This window comes from Balaenoptera musculus, chromosome 9 (genome assembly GCF_009873245.2).
Source record: "Balaenoptera musculus isolate JJ_BM4_2016_0621 chromosome 9, mBalMus1.pri.v3, whole genome shotgun sequence".
Lineage (NCBI taxonomy): Eukaryota > Metazoa > Chordata > Mammalia > Artiodactyla > Balaenopteridae > Balaenoptera > Balaenoptera musculus.
Genome location: NC_045793.1, coordinates 91,429,084 through 91,445,938, shown reverse-complemented (window position 1 = coordinate 91,445,938; position 16,855 = coordinate 91,429,084). Strand labels below are relative to the sequence as shown.

General features: G+C 34.2%; 1 protein-coding gene across 1 annotated transcript in view; it reads left to right on the top strand.

Annotated features, from left to right (window-relative positions):
• Positions 1–16,855, top strand: part of COG5 (component of oligomeric golgi complex 5) — a 281,556-nt gene that overhangs the window by 167,537 nt on the left and 97,164 nt on the right. The window contains exon 11 of the mRNA XM_036862985.1: positions 13,441–13,522. Within this exon, the coding sequence (XP_036718880.1) occupies positions 13,441–13,522 (82 nt within the window). The remainder of the gene's footprint in view (positions 1–13,440; positions 13,523–16,855) is intronic.

Below are 16,855 nucleotides of genomic sequence, written 5' to 3'. Positions count from 1 at the left end.
TCTTCATTGCTTCATTGCTCATTTTTTTTTATCACTGAATGATATTTTACTCTGTGGATATACCTAGTTTGTTTACCCATTCACCTATTGAAGGACGTGTTGTTGCTTCCATTTTTTGGCAATTATGATTTAAATTGTTACAAACATTCATGCACAGATTTTTGTGTGGATATAGATTTTCAGCTCATTTGAGTAAATACCAAGGTATGTGATTGCTGTATCTTATAGTTAGACTATGTTTAGCTTTGTAAGAAACCACCAAACTGTCTTCCAGCATGGCTGTATTATTTTGCATTCTCATTAGCAAAGAAACAACGTTCCTGTTGTTCCACATCCTTGTCAGCATTTGATATTGTCAGTGTTTTGGATTTTAACTATTCTAATAGGTATGTAGTGGTATCTCATTGATTTAATTTATATTTCCTTATGGATTTTTTTAAAAAAATTATATTTATGGGAGAAACTTGGTTAAGTTTCTAAGACTTTATCTGTAGGCAAATGAACTGCCTTGCCATGCTCATTATTTAAAATTTATCTGTTACAGTCAATCCAAGTGCTTAAAATATCTTAAAATATTCTAAAGTAATTTTTATAGGTTTAAGTATAGTTTTTTTTTAGCATTTGGACAGCCAAGTAGTTTCAAGGTTACATTTCTGAATATCTGTTCAAGTAGTGTTAAAGGCAGGATAGTACAGTGATTAAGAGCTGGGTCCTTGGGCCCTGGTATCAGACAGAGCTAAGATTTCCTACATTGATTATGCAACCTTGGATAGGTCCTATAATCTTTAAGACCATCAGATATCAAATGGAGGTGGTAATATTACCTATAGAGCTGAGGTTTTCTGAAGGAAAATTAGATAATGTAGACTTAATTCAAAGATTGGCTCAATAATTTGCTATCATGATTATTATTTCAGTCTTTTTTTTTAAACTTTGAAACTTTTATTTAGGGGTCATAAAGTTGCCATGTGCATGGTAATAAAGAACCTTACTGTGTGAGAAGGTCAGTTTTTTCTTTAACAGTTCTAATAACATGATATGCATGTATATTCATGCTGAGAATTAGAAATTTAAGAAACCATGCTTCCTTAAATAAGACAGTATCAAGGATTTACTATGAATGTGTCATGATTATATGTCTCACTTTACTGAAGAATCATGGGTTTATGATCTAACATTTGGTAATTCTGTAGTCATAAAAACAACAAGGATGGTTTTCCTTCATTCTGTTCTGTGAGGTCTTGTGAGAATTGTTAAATCATTTATACGCTTTTAGTAGGCAAAAAAATGGGTTTACTTTAAAAACGTTTAGTTTTGAGGTTAATATTGCCAAATCTGCCTTGCTGTTTGTTAAGATATCTGATTTCAGATGATAGAACTGTACATATTAGTATTCAGAGTCTGATCTTAGGTGTGTACAAGAGGAGAAAAAAATCCTACATGTTGATAGTTTCTGGAACGCTTTATTAGTTCAGGAGGTTTTGTAGTAGATGTTTATCATGTTATAAAGAATACATCATAGTGTAAAGAGGGCATAAATGGGTTGAGTATAAAATAAAACTGGGCCAATTATATCAAGTATAATAAATCTTAAGAATACAGTGTTAATGTAAAGCCTTTTGAAAACTTTTCCTTAATTAAGATAACTAATGCTGCTTCTGCTTAATTTAATAAATGTTCTGGCTAACTTGTAAAATTAGCCTGTTATTTTCAGTTCATACTATAAATTTGCAGACACCTTTATACCTATCATATTAATTCTTTATGGTGTTTAAATTTGGGATATACTTCTTTCCCCTTTTTATATTGTATTTCCAAAGATTACTTGAATGGATAAATCTTCTCATTTTAAATTAGATTTCTAGACTGTTTATTAGACATCAAAAATTCAATTTTGGTATCTTTTAAAACCTGTTAAAAGTTCTAGTATCACTATATAATCATCAATACTATATGTAACACTTTGAAAGTGAGTGTAGCAAATTATTGACAAGTTATTCAGGATCCATACAGTGGAAAACAGGTTGTAGATTCTCATCTGCAGAATTAAGCCAGTTTAGCTATATGTGGGAGTGTAGATATGATACTTTCATTTTCTAAGCCAGCATTTTTTATCATTGAACAGAATCTTGTAATTGTGTGTAGGATGCATTAAGCTATATTTGGAATGTGTTCAGCATTTTGCGCAGCTATAGTACTAACGAGGAGTTTAACTATGAAAAAGAATGTTTTCTTTTGCCCTTTTAGATGTATCAGATGATTTGATTATAGCATTTAAGATTCAGAAAAAAATTGTAGGACACCCAAATAAGGAATCTTTTTAATATTATGAGAAAAATGTTTAACTTATTTATCAGTGGCATCGCAATTTGATTAAAAAAATCAAGTGGCAATTAGCCAGTCACATGTCTAAGGTATTATCAATAAATACTCTTATCTATAAAGGTTAGAAGATTTTTGCTTTACTAGAATGGGGACCAGTTATTTTTAAGGGCCCTCTCCCTGCAGTAAAACAAATTTTAGATAAGTTAGAAAAGCATAATTTTTTTTAAAATTTATTTTTGGCTGCGCTGGGTCTTTGTTGCTGTGCACGGGCTTTCTCTAGTTGCAGTGAGCGGGGGCTACTCTTTGTTGCGGTGCGCAGCCTTCTTACGGTGGCTTCTCTTGTTGCGGAGCACGGCCCTTAGTAGTTGTGGCATGCGGGCTCAGTAGGTGTGGCTTGTGGGCTCTAGAGCGCAGGCTCAGTAGTTGTGGCACACAGGCTTCGTTGCTCCATGGCATGTGGGATCTTCCCGGACCAGGGCTCAAACCCATGTCCCCTGCATTGTCAGGCAGATTCTTAACCACTGCGCCACCAGGGAAGCCCCAAGAAAAGCATAATTTGTAATGCACTGTTGGCCCTGCAAAAAGTAAGAGAATCTCTGAGGGGCATATGCATATACAGATATACATAAGCAGATAAAGTAGTTGAAACTGTAGTGGAGATTTGTGAGCTCTTAAGTCATTGCAAAAGCTAGAGTTGCCCTGCAGTCAAACGTCCATGTCAATGATGGGATCAGTCCAGTAAGCTCTAGCAAGGTGGAAGAATGAACCTGACAGTCTTGCATTAAGCTGATACCTGAGACTGCGGCAGACATGGTCCTTGGTTGGTAACAGTACCTACTCTCACAAACAAATGCAGATCCCCTGAAGAGGAAAGCATATCTAGTTTTAGCTATCAGGATTCTCCACATGTTAAGGTCAGCCAACTATGAGCTGACAGTTAAAAATCACCAGTCCTATAAATAAACTAGAAGCTATGATTGAGAGTCAGCAGGAAAAATAAACACAATTCAAAAAGGTTTTAGACTCTGAAAGAACTTCTGAAGGACACTATGGACTTCAGATGTTAGAATTAACTGACAAAGAATCTAGAATACCTGTATATGTTGTAGAAATAAAGAATGGAATAAAAAACGAGAAATAAGTGACTTAAGAAATGATCAAGTAGGTCTAAAGAAGAACCAAACAGAACATTTAGAAATTAAAAATTAAATCATTGAAATAAAAAATTCAGCAGATAGGTGAAACAGATGTTACGTAAAACCAGAAAATGAATTAGCCTGGCAGTTAGAATTGATGATATTATCTAGAACGCAGCATACAGACAAGAGTATGGAACAAATGAGAGGCTGAAAATTATGGAGGATTGAATGAGGCTTTAGTATGAGGCTAATTGGAAAAGGAAAGTCAGCAAACTAAAAAAGAAAAACCACATGACCATCTCAATGCATGCAGAAAAAGTATTTGACAGAATCCAACATCCATTTCTGATAAGAATTCTCAGCAGACTAGGAATAGAACTTTCTCAACCTGATAAAAGGCATTTAGGAACAATGAACAGGTAAAATCGTATACAATGGTGAATACTGAATGTTTCTCCCTTAAAATTTGGGAGAGGACAAGGATTCTTTATGCTCTCACTACGTCTGTTGAGCATTTTCCTAGCTAGTGCAATGAACAAGAAAAAGAAATAAAAGGCTTCCAGTTTGGAAATGAAAAGTAAGATGGTCTTTATATACAAATGATAAGATTATCTATGTTAAAAACTCGATGGAATCTACAAAAAGGCTACTAGAGCTCATAAGTGATATGTTGCAAGATTACAGAATACAAGGTCAATATACAAAAATCAGTTGTACTTCTATATATTAGCAATGTACTATTGAGAATTGAAATTTAATAATTCCATATATAGTAACATCAAAGAATATGAAATCTTAGGAGTAAATGTGTCAGAAGATGAACATCTGGAAGCTGAAAACGCTAAATATTGCTGAGAGAAATTAAAGAAGACTTAAGGAAATAGAGATACCTTATTTATGTGTTGATAGATTTGCTGTTGTTAAGATGTCCCTTCTTCCTAAATTGACCTATAATCCTAACAGGTGTTTTGGAGTGACTGACAAACTGATTCTAAAATTCAAACAGAAATACAAAGGACTTGGGGTACCCAACACAACTTGGAAAAAGAAAAGCGAAATTGGAGGGCTAACAATACCTGATTTCAAGACTTAACTACCATGTTCAAGAAAATGTGGAATTGGCATAAAGTTAGAGACATAGATCATTGATGCAGAATAGAGGGTCCAAAAATACACTGACACATATGTGGCAAATTGATTTTCAAAAAAAGTTACAAAGACATTTCTATCTTGCAGTAGTCTTTAACAGGTAATACTGAAACATTTGGATATCCAGATGTAAAGCCTAAAATTCTAAAACTTATAGAAGAAAACAGAACAAAACTTTGTGACTTAGGGGTAGAAAAAGATTTCTTAGATGCAACACCAAAAGCTCTATCCATAAATGAAAAAAATTGATATTTTGGACTTACTCAAAATTAAGAATTTATGTTCTGCAAAATACTCCATTAAGAGAATACAAGATAAGGAATAAACTGGGAGAAAATATTTGCAAATCACATATCTAATAAAGGGCTTATGTCTAAAGAACTCTCAGAATTCAATAAGAAAACAAAAAAAGCCAGCTTAAAAAAATAGGCCAAAGATTTGAATAGACACTTTAGAGATAGATGTCAATTAAGCACATATCTAAAATTTAAAAGACCTGACCATACCAAGTGTTGGTGGGAATATGGAGCAACTGGAACTCTCATATACTGCTGAAGGGAAGTGTAAAATTGTACAACCACTTTGGAAAACAGTTTGGCTGTTTCTTAAAGAGTTAAACATACATATATTATATGACCTAGCAATATACCCCTAGTTATTAATCCAAGAGAAATGAAAGAATATATCCATACAAAGACTTGTATACAAATGTCCATAGAGCTGTCTTCTCCCTGTGTCTTCACACCATCTTCCTTCTGTATGTGTCTGTGTTTCAGATTTCTTTTTCTTATAAGGACCTTCTAATGACCCCATTTTAATTTAATTACTTCTTTAAAGACCTATCTCAAAATATGGTCACATTTTCAAGTATGGGGGATTAGGACTTCAACATATGAATTTTGTCGGGACAAAACTCAGCCTATAACAGTAATTTACATTGATGCCAGTGAAAATGGAGAGAATTGCAGTGATTTGAGAATTATTCAGGAGAGAAAACTGACAAATCTTAGTGATGGATTAAAAGTGGTGAGATGGAGAAGAAGGTATCAAGGATGATATCATTGGTTCAGGTTTGACAGGGTTCTGGTAGATAGTAGTAACTTCATTTGAGAGCATAAACCGAAGAGCACATTTAGGAGGGAAGATAAGCTCTGTATTCAGGTGCTCAGGGGACGTCCAAGTGAAGATGTCAGTTAGGCAATTTAATATGGGAGTCTGGAGCTCAGAAGAGAGGCCTCTGCTAGAGACATAAATTTGGGCGATATCAGCTCATATTGGCAATCAAAGCCATGGTAATGGGTAAGACCGGCTATAGAGAGAAAAGAAACCTACCTTGAAAATGCAACATATAAAACTCATGTAGAACTCTGGTTTCCAAAGTGTGTATACATTTTGACATGGAAGAAGATAGTTATAATTTCTGCCTGTCCTTTTTACAAGTTTTATCCTTTAAACTATTTTCGTACATTTTATATTGCACTTATTTTATTAATACAGTGGTATTTGTATATCATTTTAAACAAATAATTAAACATATATTAGAATGTATAGTTAAAAATATTTACATTCAGTGAGTTTGGGAAACATTGTAACAGAGGAGGCCACAAGGAGTATTTCAAGAGGAGGATGAAACCAAAGAGAATATGGTGAGGGAAGCCAGGGGAAAAGTTTGAAGGAGATTGTGGTTCATACTAAATCTAATTTGAGTGACAGTCTATTTAAAATACCAGTCCACCATGCGTTCTCAACAAGGGCAATATTGACCCCAAGAGGGAGAAAAAGTTGTTTTTTGGAGGGAGGGGGGAGGCACAAAAAATCTTATATATTACATTGGCTTGTGGTCTCCAGAGTTCAGTCCTACCATACAAAATCTTACTCCTTAGTATTTAGCATCTGTCATCAGGGAGAAACTAAGTTAAATTTAAATTTAAATTAAGTGCAGTTATATTATATAATTATATAATATGTATTATATATATGTATAATTAATTATTTAGTTTTCTTTTTGGAGGGGCAATATGAAAAGAAAGGTTGAGAAACACTATAGTAAACTCTATAGAAAGGGTTTTAAAACCCTTTAACACTGTAGTTTAACAATGATCTCTAGGGAAAAGTGTGGGATAATGGATCTGAGTTTGAAGAGAAGCTTTAAGTTTTTACCATGTGTGTTTCAGTATGGAATTTTTTACATCAAGAATTTATTCTTGTCTTTAGAATTAAATTAGATTATCTTAATTACTCTTGCAAAAAATTAAAAAGAATAAAGGAAGCATCATGTTTAATCCTATCGCCCAGAAATAATTTCTTTTTTTTTAAATTAAGTTATTTATTTATTTATTTTTTAGCTACATTGGGTCTTCATTGCTACGTGAGGGCTTTCTCTTGTTGCGGTGAGCGGGGGCTACTCTTCATTGCGGTGCGCGGGCTTCTCACTGCGGTGTCTTCTCTTGTTGCGGAGCATGGGCTCTAGGCACGCGGGCTTCAGTAGTTGTGACTCACGGGCTCTAGAGCACAGGCTCAGTAGTTGTGGTGCACGGGCTTAGTTGCTCCGCAGCATGTGGGATCTTCCCGGACCAGGGCTCGAACCCGTGTCCCCTGCCTTGGCAGGAGGATTCTTAACCACTGTGCCACCCGGGAAGCCCAAGATAACTTCTGTTAACATTTTGTATATGGTTTTTCTATAATATTTAGCTCTATACATTTTAACAAGTCCTATCTATTCTATCATCAAAAGGTATCTGAAATCTGACTACTTTTCACTTCCTCCCACTATCACCTTATCTAAGCCCCCATTTTTTTAAAAACAAGTAGATCGTACTGTAAGTATTCCTTTATCTTTGAACAATATACATATAAAAGCCAACATTTTGATTTTAACTGAAATTCTTTTGGTTGTATAGACTTTATCATTTTGTTCTGTGATGTTCGTCTTGAAGTCCCTTCTGAATTTCTGTACCTTCCTTCTTTTGTAATCAGACACAGCAAAATGGTTCTCCCAGAAGGCTATTTTCCAGTAAAGATACTTTTTTCTTTGCTTTATATTTGCTTCCCCAGGATCCCTCTGCTTTTATCCAGAAGATGATTAAAAGCTAATATAAAATTCACATCTGTTTGATTTCTTTGATCAAGTCGGCAAGCTTTCTTATTCACAACGTGATCTCTGGCACAGACTTGTTGCTAAATCTTTTACTTCCTCTTCTGTTTTGATCGTAACTTAGTTACGTCTGGTTCCCTCTGACCATGTCTCTTTAAGTTCACTGTCTTATAAAATCTTTATCTGAACTGATCCTCACCTTCCCCTTCTGTATCAAAGTTAGAGGTTGATTGTATCTTCTCTTTTCTCAGACTTACCCCTCTACTTTTGTTCGCATTCTACATCTTATCGTTGTCTAGGACATTCTCTGCTTTCTCCAATATCAACCTTTCCCAGTTACTTCCTCCCAGGGATCTACCATCTAAAATCAAAACCAGAACAGAATCCTTGGTCCTTTATCTCCCTCAAAGTATTTCTTCCCTTCATGCCCAGATTTCCATTAGGTACTTTGTGTCTCTACTTTCTTGTTTCAGTTTTGCTCCAAACCACTGAAATCAAGCTTCTACTCCCCTGAAACAGTTGTTACTAAAGGAATTTTAATGACCCAGCTACCAAATCCTTCTACTCACTTCTAAGATTCTTTTACTTCACTCCTTAGAGGTAGTAACTACTTCTAATACTGGTTTCCTCCTTCACAGATACTACATCTCTTCAGAATCCTTCACTGATTCCTCCTTCTCCACCTACCCTTCCTTTTAAAACATTTTATTCATAAAATTTCAAACAGAAGCCAACATACAGAATCAAAGTATAGGACAGTGACTCTCTAGGTACCCATTGTCCAGTTTCAGCAATCACTAACCTGTGACCAGTCTTTTTTTTTTTTTTAATAATTAGCTCCACCACTTCTCTTTCTCCACTCTAAATTATTTCTTCCCCAACCTTTAAGTAGTGTTTTTCCCCTGGGTCCTATCCTCAACATTCTTTTCCTCTCATGCCACATGCAATCTATGGAAAAGCTCACACATGTTAATAGCTTCTACCACCTCCAAATGCTGATAACACCTAAATCTCTTTCTCCAGCTTAGATCTTGTTCTTAAGCCAGAGATTTGTACGTATTTAGTGGCCTAGATCGTCTTCGCTCAGATGCCCCACAGGTTCTAGAAGTGGTAGAGACTGGATCTGAACCTTAATATCCTACTTTCGGAGTTCCTCTCCTTAACCACCGCTCTTTTCCTATATTTAAATAGGAAAATATAATTATGGTGGGGAACATGGGATGCTATAGATGTATATAACAGAGTGCACCAAACCTGGGGGAACCAAGAGAAGAGACACCTAAACTGACTCTGATGAAGGTGCTGGATTAAAAGCTGGTAACTGGGAGAAACTACAGAAGAACCTTCAGCAACCTGAAGGAATTTGTGCTGGTTGGATCTTGACCTCAGTGGTATGTAACAAGAGAAGTAGGCTGGGACAATCATGTCATATAAGGCTTTGTAAGTCAAGTTAAAGGGGACTAATACTTTAATATATCAGTCAAACAAACCTTAGATCAAATCCCAGCTCTACTACTTTCTGTACTACTGTACTACTTTCTGTGTAATTCTAAGCAAGTCACCTTTTCTCTTTGGCCTTTGTTTTCACTCTAGAAAGGGACTAAAAATGTCATCTTATAAGATCGTTCCACTCATTTTTTCAGTAAATATTTATTGTGTGCCTATTATGTCCTGGTCACATTCTCGATGTTGAAATTAGAGTGGTAAGAAAGACAAAATGGGACCTCTGCTGTCATGGAGCTTACATTCTGGTGGTTGCTGTAGTGTTTAAATGAGATAACATTCAGTGGTGCCTGTTACATAATGGACATTCAGAAAATGTTAATTTCCTAGCCAACGTTCACATACATTCTAATGCATGGACACTTTGTCTGAGTTCTTCTCTGATTAAGTTAAAAAGTACATACTTCTTGGCTTAGAAGTTTTGAGTGATTTGTCACTAAAAAGGAAGAAGTAGCCAGATTATCTGGGACCCTGTGTTTTCTTTCAAAAGGTCATGTCTAGGACTTAGAATTTTCTTGTTTACTTTGGCAATTCTAAAAAGCCTTGAAGAATTCCTGTTATTTCTCGAAATCTATTTCAGTAATTCTGTGAATTGCAAAGATGATTTGCATCAAAGGAATTTATGGTTAGTTATAGGAATAGATAATGACACATCCAAAAGAAATAAAAGAAAAAGCCTCTAGAGAAGATAAAAGCTAACAAAAATAATCCACAGAACAAAGAAAACACAAAGAAAGCATAAAATGAGATGATAAAAGCAGAAACAACCTATTAAACATATTTGGTTTGTAATTTCTTATTAAAAGATAAAACAGTGTTTAAAAATAGAATACGTTGTTTATAAGAGTCAAAAAACAGTGACATGACAAGAATAAAAATAGACTGATAAACATTTCTTAAGTGAAAACAATTAATTAATTTCAGATAAAATATTAATTTTAAATATTAAAGTATTAATTTCAGGTAAAATAAGACAAATAATGGTATATAGAATAAAGAGGGTCACACAAACTTTATATTACCAGTCTCTTCAACAAATGATGCTGGAAAAACTGGATATTCATGTGTGAATGAAAGAAATTGGACCCTTACCTTAAACCGTATTCAAAAATTAATTCAAAATGAATTAAAGCCCTAAATGTAAGACCTAAAATTATAAAACTCAGAGTAGAAAATGGGGAAATCTTCATGACATTGGACTTGGCAGTGATTTCATGGATATGACACGAAATCACAGGCAACAGAAGTGAAATTGACAAATGGGACTACACCAAACTTCAAAACTTCTGTGTGACAAAGGAAACAATTAACAGAATGAAAAGGCAACCTACAGAATGAGAGACAATATTTGCAAGCTATATATCTGGTAAGGGGTTGATGTCCATAATACATAAAGAACTCCTACAACTCAACAACAACAAACCACCCAACTCACCTAAAAAATGTGTAAAGGACTTGAATAGACATTTGTCTGAAGAAGACATACAAATGACCAACAAGCATATTAAAAGATGATCAACACCACTAATCATCAGGAAGTACAAATCAAAATCATAATGAGATATCACTGTACTCATTAGGATGACTATTTCCAAAACAGAAAACAGGTGTTGGTGAGGATGTGGAGAAATTGGAACCCTTGTATATTGTTAATATGAATGTAAAATCATGCGGCTGCTAAGAAAAACAGTGTGGAGGTTCCTCAAAAAAATTAAAAACAGAATTAATGTATGATCCAGCGATCTCACTTCTGGAGATACACAATATATCCAAAAGAATTGAAAACAGGATCTTGAAGAGAGATTTGCCCAGTCATGTTCATTGCAGCATTATTCGTAATAGCCAAGTGATAGAAGCAATCCAAATGTCTGATGATGGATGAAGGGATAAAGAAAATGTGATACACAGACACACATGTATATACATACATGCAATGGAATATTATTAAGTCTTTAAAAAAGAAGGAAATTCTGTTACATGCTAAAGATGGGTGAAACTTAAGGACATCATGCTAAATGAAATAATCCAATCACAAAAAAACAAATATTGTGTGATTCCACTCACATGAGGTATCTCAAGTAGTCACAGTCTTAGAAACAGAAAGTAGATAGGTAGTTCAAGGGCTGGGGGGAGAAAGAAAATGGGAGTTGTTGCTCAATGGGTATAGAGTTTCAGTTTTGCAAGATGAGAAAGTTCCAGAGATCTGTTGCACATCAAGGTACATAGAGTTAACACTGCTGTACACTTAAAAGCAGTTAAGATGGTAAATTTTGTGATTTTTATCATAATTTTAAAAGTATAAGAATCATTTCATGCATTGTTTTCTACGAACTTAAAAAATATGAGGACTGGGTATTATTTTGTTAATTAAAGGGTTTAATTGCCTTTTATTGACTCAGCTAAATGATCCTGTAGATTTCCTTCTGGAGACATTGGGCTATTAATAAATTTCCTAATATTTAATGATAGGTACCTTGCTAACATAAATCCTACTTGTTTAGGTAGATAATTCAAATACTGAAATCAATTTGCTGTTATATCTGAGAATTTTGTATTTGTATGCTTAAGCAAGATTGACCCAAGTTTACTTTTTTAAGTGTATGTATGTGTGTGTATGTAGAAGCATATATATAGTCACCAAATTTCCTGCAACTTAGACATCTTTCAGATTTTTACCATTATGTTGTTACGTGTGGACTTTTCATATATGACCTTTAATATGTTGAGGTAATTACCTAGCTTGTTCCTAGCTTGTTGAGTGGTTTTATCATGAAAATGTGTTGAATTTTGTCAAATGCGTTTTTGTGCATCAGTTGAGATAATCATGTGGTTTTGTCCTTCATTTTGTTAATGTGATGTATTAAAATGGTTCTTTAATATGATGAAAAACATTCACTTTTTTTTTTACTAAAGTATAATTGATTAACAATGTTGTGTTAGTTTCAGTACAGCAAAGTGACTCATTTATTTATATATGTATATATATTCTTTCTCAGATTCTTTCCCATTACAAGTTATTACAAGATACTGAATATAGTTCTCTGTGCTGTAGGTCCTTGTTGGAAAAACATCCACTTTAAAGTGTATGATATACAATACACATAGTGCATAAAATCTTGGTAATCTGAATCTATTTTGTGATCACTGCATAAGAAATTAGCAATTATTTGATTTGCCTTTTTATGATACACAATACCCATTTGAATTCAAAACAAAACTTATTAAAGAAACAAATAACAAGGAAAATAGATATGTGCATAGGCATAAAAGTGAGAAATCAGTATTTTTCACTGCTCATTTTCTTATAACCTTGAAAAGTAGAATTTCATTCTTTGCAAGTACAAAACTAAAGCAGAATGAATGAGTTTCCTAATTATTCTTTTTTATGACAGTAGTCATATTTGAACATTATACATATTTATGTTACTAGGGTGAACCATGTGAAATTGGCATTGTTGTACTTCAAAAATAGAATAACGGCAATTTGATATAATATTACCATACATGTAGAAGTACCTTAAAGGGCTTGGTAAAATTTCTGTAAGTGTCGTTTTCTTTTAACAGTATTAAAGTACTTTGTCTGGTTTTAACAAATGACACTTAAACTAATATTTATCTTTTCTTTTTAGTAATTACTTTCTAAAATATGTATTAATAATTGAGTGACGGTATCCTGCTAAGATGAGTGATAGTAATTCCTGTGACTTAAAAAAAAACAAAATTGTGTCCATACTTCAGGCAGTTCTCTTTCGTAATTGGTGAATTGTATCTTGGTGGTCACTCTTGGTCTAAGCATGCTTGTTCTTCATTTTCTTATGGTAACAAAAATTGCCTTCGGTATATATAATGATGATGATGATAATAATTGTAATAATAATAACATTCACTGAAGATTTATTATATGTCAAGAACTGTCCCAAGAGTTGACTTTTATAAACTTTTAAAATCCTTGTAATAATCCTGCAGTGTGGGTACTGTTATCATCTCCATTTTACAGAGGGCAGGGAGGCACAGAATGATTTAGCAACTTGCCCAAGCTCACACAGCTAGTAAGTAGCAGAGAAGGATGATGACATGAGACATGATTTGACTCATCTATATATTTCTGCTTAGTTACTTAATAATTCCATTGTTTGATAGACTTAAGTACATTTTTAATACATTTTCGATGCTATGTCTTATCCATTGTAATTTAAAAAAAATAATACATCCCCTTTTTTTGGGTCATAGGATGGACACGCTGAAATTTTATACACATTTTGGAATTCAGTTACTCAAGCACTTTCTTCTCAGTTTCAGACAGCAACAAACTGTAAGTATAGTATTTATTTTGCAAATTGATTTCACAGTTTTTCAGTTACTTTAAAATTTAATATCAAGAAGTTTTGCTCTATTAGTTTATAAAACATATCTTTTAAAAACTCCTGGCTAATTGTCATTTCTTATGTTACCTATATATTCAGTTATATAAGCAATAAGTTCTTTTTTTACACTTTTAAAATACTTACGATGTGAAATAAAATGCTCCAGAAGAATAAGTTAATTCTCCATAATTCAGTCAGAGGAACCTGAATTTTTCCTATGTAAAGGGTGATTGATGTTGAAGAATTTAGTTAAAGCTTGTAGAGTATTTTAATTCCGAACAAAGAGATATTAAAATGCAGAGACCTTATAGCTTTTCCTTTATTGTTAAAATGAAGATTTGATGAATGAACAGCTGAAACACCCACATCATGAATTAAAAGTTGCTTAACCAAATATAATCCAACAAATTTTTCTTAGTTTGGTTTTGTCATGAAATAATGGCACAGGGTACTTCTAAACAATGAAGTATACAAACTAGCTAATATCATATAAGTGTTTTTGTCTAATCACTGAATGTAAGAGCATTGAATGTACCTAGGCCTTTTAAAAGTGTTTTGAGAGTTTGTACGAAGTTAAGTTTTTATTTACATTTACTGAAAGTACCTAGTAATGTAAACATTATTTAGTCCCTGACAACTCCAGATTGAATTAACCACACTACCTTGCTTCCCTACTTCTACTTCTAAAGGAGTGTGTGGCAAGGCAGTGACCACAGAGAAGGTCTTCATTCGTGTGTGGCCAGACAGAACTTAAGCAGAGGGTTTATTTAGGACTGATTCATTCTATTTACTTCTACAAATCACCCTACTCAAACAATACTGTGCTTCTCCCTGCTTTAGGTATCTGTTTTGGTCAGCTTTTTTGAGATGTAATTTACATATATAAAATTCACGAACTTTGAGCAGAAAATTCTATGAATTTTTGACAGATGTTTACATCCTTATAACCACCATCACAATTAAGATACAGAACATTTCTATCACCAACACCCCACCCCCCATGTCCCTAATGTACTCTTATAGTTAATCTCCTATCCCTACCTCTTGGCTCCTGGCAGCTAATGATAAGCTTTCTGTCTGTATAAGTTAGCTTTTCCTAGATTTTCATAAAACTGGAATCATGCAGTATGAGTTCTTGTATAGCAACGTAGTTATTTTAAGGTTTATTCATGTTGTTGCATGTACCAGTAGTCCATTTCTTTTTATTGCTGATTAGAATTTCATTGTATAGATATACACAATTTATCTGTTCTCCAGTTGGGGGAATAACTGGTTTATTACAGTTTGGGTTTATTATGAATAAAGCTACTACAGTCATTTACATACAGGTCTTTTGTAGACATATGTCTTCATTCTCTTGGGTAAACACATAGAGTGGAATTTCCTGATCATTTGATAAGTATATGTTTAACTTTAAAAAACTGCTGAACTGTTTCCCAAGATAGATGTACCATTTTTCATCCCCATCAACAATGTATGATAATTCTTCTATATTTTCATCAATCCATGATATTGTCATTTTAATTTTAGCCATTCTTGTGAGTGTTCAGTGGACTTTCATTGTGGTTTTAACTTCCACTAGCCTAAAGACTAGTGATGACCAGATTTTCATAGGTTTATTTCCCATCTGTATATCTTCTTTGGTTAAGTGTTTGTCAAAATTACTGACTTTTTAGTTAAATATTTTAGCTTATTGCTTGTCCTCTTATTATTGAGTCTTAAAATATCCTTATATATCTGATTCCAAGTCCTTTCTCAGATGTATGTTTTACAAACATAGCCCCCTGTCTGTGGTTTGCCTTTGCATTTTCTTAACAGTATCTTCCAAATGACAAAAGTTTTTAGTTTTGAAAAATGTCCAATTTATCAATTTTAGGAGGTAGTTTTTCAAATATTCAAATATAGTATTATATAAATACAGCCTTTCAATAGTTTCTTACTCCATGTATGAAAGTAATGGTTTTTCATGAAACCAGTTATCATGATGAAGTTTTCTTTAATATTTAACTTTCACACTATAAGCCAGTTGTGGAATACATTTACTCACATACCAGTAGGAAAACACAAAGATGTAAATTGACCTACAAAATATATAAGCATAATTACAAAATTCATTAAAACCTCAGTTTTTAGAATAAAAGAAAGCAATGTAAAAGCTCATTGTTGCTGTTTTCAAGCATTCATTAAAACTGTACTTTCTCACTTCAAAGCCTTTACAAAACCTTGGAGTTGTAGACAGTATTTTTTTTTTTTTTTTTTTTAGATTGGTATATTCCTACTCTCTTTTTTTTTAAATTTTATTTATTTATTTTTGGCTGCGTTGGGTCTTTGTTGCTGCACGTGGGCTTTCTCTAGTTGCAGCGAGCAGGGGCTACTCTTTGTTGTGGTGTACGGGCTTCTCATTGTGGTGGCTTCTCTCGTTGCAGAGCACGGACTCTAGGTGCACGGGCTTCAGTAGTTGTGGCACACAGGCTCAGTAGTTGTGGCTCCTGGGCTCTAGAGCACAGGCTCAGTAGTTGTGGTGCACGGGCTTAGTTGCTCTGCGGCATGTGGGATCTTCCTGGACCAGGACTCAAACCCGTGTCCCCTGCATTGGCAGGCGGATTCTTAACCACTACGCCCCCAGGGAAGCCCTGTAGACAGTATTTTATTTTCTTTCTTTAATGAGTAAACTTAACTGGCATTTTTTTTTTTTTTTTTTTTTTTTAGAAATTCACGTTCTTTTATTTATTTATTTATGACTGTGTTGAGTCTTCGTTTCTGTGCGAGGGCTTTCTCTAGTTGCGGCAAGTGGGGACCACTCTTCATCGCGGTGCGCGGGCCTCTCACTATCGCGGCCTCTCTTATTGCGGAGCACAGGCTCCAGACGCGCAGGCTCAGTAATTGTGGCTCACGGGCCCAGTTGCTCCGTGGCATGTGGGATCTTCCCAGACCAGGGCTCGAACCCGTGTCCCCTGCATTGGCAGGCAGATTCTCAACCACTGCGCCACCAGGGAAGCCCCTAACTGGCATTTTGAATACTTTTTTCTCTCAATATGGTAGGAACGTACCAAAGAAATAACCTTAGCATACTTGAAATATTTCAAACCTTTAACCATTACATCTTCCAATATTGTTTATTATTGGTTGATTTAGCACATTTTTAGTAGAAATTGTATAAGGTAAACCTCATCCCAACAAATCACACAAATATTAAGAGAGTATAACTCTAGAGAGTGGGACTGGAATGGAAATGCCCTTGTCTCTAATTCAGTCCTCTCTGTCAATTCTGGGTCTGGTTG